At 41.0% G+C, this 6,313-nt stretch overlaps 1 protein-coding gene across 1 annotated transcript; it reads right to left on the bottom strand.

The window, feature by feature from the left end:
* Positions 1-260: 260 nt before the first annotated feature.
* LOC147200225 (recombining binding protein suppressor of hairless-like) lies at positions 261-6,262 on the bottom strand. The gene is made up of 11 exons (XM_086120962.1): positions 6,020-6,262; positions 5,543-5,581; positions 5,294-5,389; positions 5,018-5,183; positions 4,441-4,615; positions 4,216-4,353; positions 3,978-4,090; positions 2,853-2,993; positions 1,862-2,017; positions 1,666-1,769; positions 261-1,465 (listed from the first exon to the last, which is right to left on the bottom strand). The coding sequence occupies exons 1-11, from the start codon at positions 6,037-6,039 to the stop codon at positions 1,108-1,110; spliced, it is 1,506 nt and encodes a 501-aa protein (XP_085977088.1). The 5' UTR covers positions 6,040-6,262; the 3' UTR covers positions 261-1,107.
* Positions 6,263-6,313: the final 51 nt, after the last annotated feature.

Below are 6,313 nucleotides of genomic sequence, written 5' to 3'. Positions count from 1 at the left end.
AAGAAAGTGTGTTGAATTTTGTGGTGCGCCGTTAGGTCAATCGGCCGCCAAATCATGATCGGCCGATTTCTGTGGAAAAGTACGATCGGCATGACAATGAATGGCTTTCATTGCCAAACACAAAAAAAACGATCACTTACAGCTCGTACTTTATAGCCTGCAGCCAACACATCCCCTTGCCCTTTCGGTATCAGAAGGACTCACTCACGGATGATCGGTATCCCTGATCACTAATACCTTTATCTGAATTAACACCGAGGTTTCAATGTAACAATATGTTTATTATTGTTTATAGTGTGCAGTAACTGAATCATACGAAGAGGTTTTCTAATATATTGTACTGCTCATGTTGCTCAATAATGTAATCAAAATAAAATTTACGTAACTATAGATTCAAAAGAGCAACATTTCTATGTTGAATGGTATGTAAACTGAACCTCAGCAAAAGCTTGTAAAACAAAGCAGGAATACAAAGAATTCAAATCTTTTGTACTCGATCTCTATACAAAAAAACTGCCGCAGCAATGGTTCCTGGCACACAACAATGAACAATGTCGTTTGCCCTTACGGTTTTTAACCCATATGCTGCAGTCAATGTAAATACGTTTATATAACGCAACAATACAATTTTACAAAAATTGTAAAAGTATTATTCCTTAATGTTTTTTTTTACTTTCAACCACTCGACATGTTCAGTGGCATCAGCGCTATACATACACATATAGTATATATATTTTTGCCCTCTATGGACAATAAAAGCGGTACTGTGCTATGCCCAAAACATATATATAAATCTATATATACAACATGAATTGGAATATTTCATATCACACAATTTTAATGCTTTGTCTTTGATTTAAAGATGACAATACGCAAAAATCTACAAAAATTGTAGAAATTGTAACACACGGGGTTTAAACGAGCTGAAAGGCCCATCCCTTGCCTTGAGTCCAAAAGCCTGAAAGGGGCATGCGTGTCCAAAATACTCCACTAGATGGAACCAAACACTTGCGCTTCCATCAAGTGTTCTCAAAGGTCCCCTCCTCAGAAACGCAAAACAGTTTAGTCATTGTGCATGTTTCAAAAATAACACGCTTGCGATGAGTATCACGATGACAACATGGACATGGCTGATGACCCTGATAACATGCCTGAGTCACAACTACGGTAAGCCACCTGGCCATTTGTGAGTGCGCCCAGTGAGGAGGGAGGTGAAGACGAAGAGGTCTGGGATGCTGATGCTGTTGATGAGGAGCTGGCATGTGTCCTCAATATGGCCTCAGCAACACTGCAGTGAGGTCGGGGTCCTGGTTCTGAAGTGTAGGTGAAGGTGAGCGAGGTGGCATAGATGATTCCATCGTTACGGACCAGCGTGACCGGGACCTGCACTGGCTGCCTGACCCAGCGCCAGCCCTCTCTGAAAGCCGAAATGTCCGGCACCACACACAGGATGATCTCGCCGCATCTTGGAAGACACATGAATATCACAAAGCTTTCCGGATTTAAGTCCTCACACACACAAAGTATACTCCTCACACAGACTTGGGGATATTGCGCTTTAAGGTGAAATTTCAGGTTCAACCAGGAACTTAAGACAAAACCTGAAAGAATATCACTAACTATTTTTTTGTGAGTAGTGTACATTTGTACTCACAACTATCATACCTATATATGGTATCAGCCTCCACATCTCCAAACCACACCGTTAGTTTCGGGGAGAAGTTGTGTCCGGTCAGCTCTAACATGGCTACATCTCCTCCGCCATTTAACTGAAACGACACAGCCATCAAACTTAAAAAAAGATTGTTTCAAGGCAACAAAAAGCACATTGTCCAAACTCTGTGTGTGTGTGCGTGCGCACCTGCAGGCTCTCCACGACAGGTACAGGAGTGACTGAAGTGCTCACAGGGCCCATGCCCTCATAGAATGTATACTCAGCCTTGTCTGTGCTGATGATGGTCCAGCAGGCGCCGTCGTTAATGATCTCCTTGTTTCCTTCTTTGATGCATGGCGCAGCCTGAAGCAAAAAAAAAAATAATCATTTTACACTTACGTTGATGTATGGTTGAGGGTTATTTCTATCAAGTGACGTTCAACTCGTTATTAAATCAAAGGGTATGCTTACTTTCTCCTCCCTGTCCTGTGAATGCTTTACATGGTATTTTCAATAAAAATATGAAAAGCTATACATTTTTTATGGTGTTAGTTTAAGCTGACAGTTTATTCATTCTGTTCTATCAACATTTGATGACCGATTTAAGCAGAAAATGAAAAACATTCCATCGGATTTCAATTTCATTTCAATCATTTGCTCACATGCAGCGCCACTAACGAAGCCTTGTGGGGACACATGCAGACTATTTCAGTTTCTTGGTTGGATTGTTTAACTCCTGTCAGCAACAAAACTTAAAAAGAAGGAATTGGAACTGCTGTTTTGAGCGGTATTCATTCAACAATGCAAACGGTGTTCCACTGTCCATTCACAATGCGGTACATGCAAATTCACCTATCGCCTTTTTTAAAAATCTATCCTGTTATTTACTAAAAAAGTACTACAGTACTCGCTGTTTCTGAGCGAAACAAAATCTAATTGCCAGGAGATGGCGCCATAGCCTCGTGTGTGTGTGTGTCTCTCTCTCTCTTTCTCACTCTCTCTCTATATATACAGTATATATGTTTTGTTTTGTTTTTTACACTGCACAAAGCAGCCTTAAATTGGCATCAAAATCCCATTGAGCAGCCTAAGATTCCGCCAAGTGCAGACTACCGTTTTACTCATCATTGGAAGTACCAGTATATCATACTTGGTGTGATCTCTGGCCAACTTGAAGTGCATTGCTTTAGCTGCCTACCTGGTATTGAATTATTCTATCCTGTGAGAGACAGAGGTACATCCGTTCTGTATCCTTCAGGTAAAAGGCACACTTGTGGAGTTGTGACACCGGGTCATCTGCATCCCACAACGCTGCCTGCTTATCCACTTTACGGATGACCTTAGAAATTAAGAGGGGGGGGGGGGCACGTTTAGCAGTAGACACATACTAGCTTGGAAGCATCATGGCACATCAGTTGTACAAACATCAAATCTCATTAAATACGGTGTATGGACATAAAAAATAGTGACAAAAGGCATACCTTGTAAAGTCGTATTCCTTAATTGACTTAGACCTCTTTTGTTCTTCCCGAAATTTAACCCTGGAGGACCCAAGAACCCTTTTCTTCTTTGGAAAATGATGAATTTTACATTAAATGACTGCTATATGTTCACTGAACATCAAAATATATGGTTTTCCAAATATTTAATGCTTTAATCCTAATTTAGGATGAGGGCCAAATTTGACCCTTTGAGATTTAAGGGTAGCATTTGAGTAGCAGAATTTATAGGGGCCAAATTTGACCCCGTGGATTCTCCAGGGTTAATTTGTTGTCCTAGAAAAACATTTTGTACAATGGCAACCTTCAGTGTTCCGGAAAGACCTGACAGAAGGCCGATTAAAAAATAAATCAATAAATACACGCAACTGTAGTATAGCGACCAACCATTAAATTAGACTGAAAACTAACATTCCAAATCCTCCATGCATCATGGTAATGGCAAGACTAGTTATTCAACATTTGTAATTCTCTCTTGAATCAGCAACATCATTCTGATAATACTGTATGGACAAAACTATTGGGACATTTGTTGAAATGAATTAATCAGGTACAAAATGGAGACACAGAAGTGCTTAAATCTTCATCTTGAACAATCCTCGCTTCTATCAAAGCACAGAACACTGTGAAGCACTAGAATGGAGATAGTTTCCTCATTTGGAGACTGTGACTCTGATTTGACTTCAGAAATGTTCTTCTCTACAAACGCATAGATATAACTAGGCAGACACATTCCAAAATTATTTGTCTTCCATTTTGCCTGGAGGTTGGCCAAGTTACCCAATTATTTTGTCCATCGAGTGTATGTGAAGTCACATGCATACCAATCTGGGCAGTGCCATGCCAGTTACAGAGCAGACCAGTTTGACTGTCTGGCCGTAATGAATGTAACCGTCTCGCACAGCAAACTCCTCCCCTTCAGATTCGTCATCGTCCACTGAAGAAAATGAGAAAAAGCATCATGATGATGTATGACATCATGACATGAAACAATGCTGAAAAAGAGCAAGTGGAAAGGGAATTCGACAGAACAGACAATTATAAGTGGATAGAAGGACTCACAGAGATGGATGTAGAAGGCCCCCCACTGCAAGGAACTAGCATGAAAGTTTCCACCCTCCACGTGTAGATACCTGGTGCTGACTGTTTGTGATCGCAGGCGGTTAAATAAAGCTACCTTTGTTCCCGATGCAATACACACTGTGAGACACGGCGGCAAAGACGAGAATAGGTACTCTATCGAACACATTCCAAAAAAGAGCATATTGTGTATACGTTCATACTCACAGTCTGCATTTTTCAAGGACTGCTTCTTCTTGGAAGGCTTGGAGATGACTTTGATTCTCTTACTGAGGAAACCTCCAATGTTTGCGCTGTTGGCATACAGCATTCTCACAGACAACATGAAGTGTTTCCTTTTGTCTGTGTCACTGATATACAAGGTCTTAGCAGCGCAGAAGTTCTAGTGCGGGGACAAAAACACCAAAATTGTTTCAGCAGAGGTGAAACACAGCGTGACATTCTGAGCCCTACAGTGGGGAAATTCTGAATTATGAAGTTTCTTTTGGTTCTGGGATGGCTCACCTTAAAAGGACACACATCATTCATACAATGCTGTACCGTCTACGTAGATCTTTTACGTCTTTACAATGTGCAAGGAAAATAACACTTCATTTCCACTTTGCTTCACAATGACAGAGGCATTAATCTAACAAAGTTTATTATTATGGTTGTAGTATGCAGTAGCATAGAATCGCAATAATATGTATATGTAGTACAGTATAATATATATATATATATATGTAGTGGTACTTAACATTGTATTCATATATCGCACTACCTTCAGTGGCACAAGAGTTCTCACCTTCCCTTCCAAATTGAGTTGCTGCATCTCCACTTCACTGTTGCCAATTCCGATGAAAGCACAGGGCTGAGCCTCCTGCTCTGTGCAGCCCTCCTTCTGCATCGCCTCGAGCTTCTTTTTCCAGCCACTTCCCAGCAGATAGACGCATGGTGGAGGGCAGAAAAACCTACCCATATAAATAAATAAATAGGGATGATCATCCAAAAACGACATTCTTTGTGAAACCAAGTACACACACACACACACATACACACGCACACGCACACACACACATACCTTTTCTCATTGCCGTAGGACTTTTGTGCCACTTTTGCATGCAGAATAAGGACTGTTTGATCATCTTTTTCCTTTAAGTACACTCGCATTGCCTCCCTGAAAAGAAGATCATGTTAACACTTTGAGTTGGACAAAACATTACAGTTACAAACAGCTCTCAGTATTATGCAGTCCGGTTCTACCTAATCAGAGCCTAACAGAGTAACAATAATAAATGCCACACATTATTTTTTTTAATATTTTGTTTACCTTGTTAAACGTTGGGGTTGACAGAGATCACCAAATTTCCTACAAAAAGAATGCAAGTTGAACGTGACTACAAAAATTAGAATTATTATTACACATGTAGTGATAGTATTGTTACCTAGAAAAAAACATTTAAGGAATCATGAAGATGTATATCAGGAACAGATCAGGCATTGAGTCAGGATGAATGTCAAAAGTTACTTATTGATAAGTACAGTATTAAAACTTGTACTGTAAATAGGAAAAAAAAAATTCGCTTATGGGACCTCAATAAATATACATGCATGCACGATCCACGTTTGAGTCTCTAGCTTTGTTGACATAGTTTGACACTGTGCGACCACATGCGGCAGGTACTGCCACCAGAACTTTGTTTGAGCACCTCTCTGGAGCACAGAACCTTCTCAAACTTACGCGAACCCAGATAGTCTACACCAGTATTGAGCAAGCAAACATTTACTCAATAATATCTCCACTTACCCAGTAACAACAGGCGCCATTTTCCAAAAAACGCCCCCCTTCCTCCCCGAATAATCGCGAGACCCCTCCTGAGGGCACCCCACACCGAGCCTACTATCACCATACCACCAGGGCCAACGGAATCAAACTGGAGGCAGCAGGAGTACGGTCCAAATTCGGGGGTTGACAAGAGGGCGCCGAATGGTGAGAAAGTGAGGGAGGCAGTAGCCGCGACGAGCCGCCCAAACAACAAGCGTGGGAAAGTTGTAAAGTCGCGCGTGAATAGGAAAATTCTCACAATAGACACCCATTGAC

Source organism: Hippocampus guttulatus, chromosome 9, assembly GCF_054856545.1.
Source record: "Hippocampus guttulatus isolate MCC_2025c chromosome 9, RoL_Hgut_1.0, whole genome shotgun sequence".
Classification (NCBI taxonomy): Eukaryota; Metazoa; Chordata; class Actinopteri; order Syngnathiformes; family Syngnathidae; genus Hippocampus; species Hippocampus guttulatus.
This window is presented reverse-complemented; position numbering and strand designations above follow the sequence as displayed.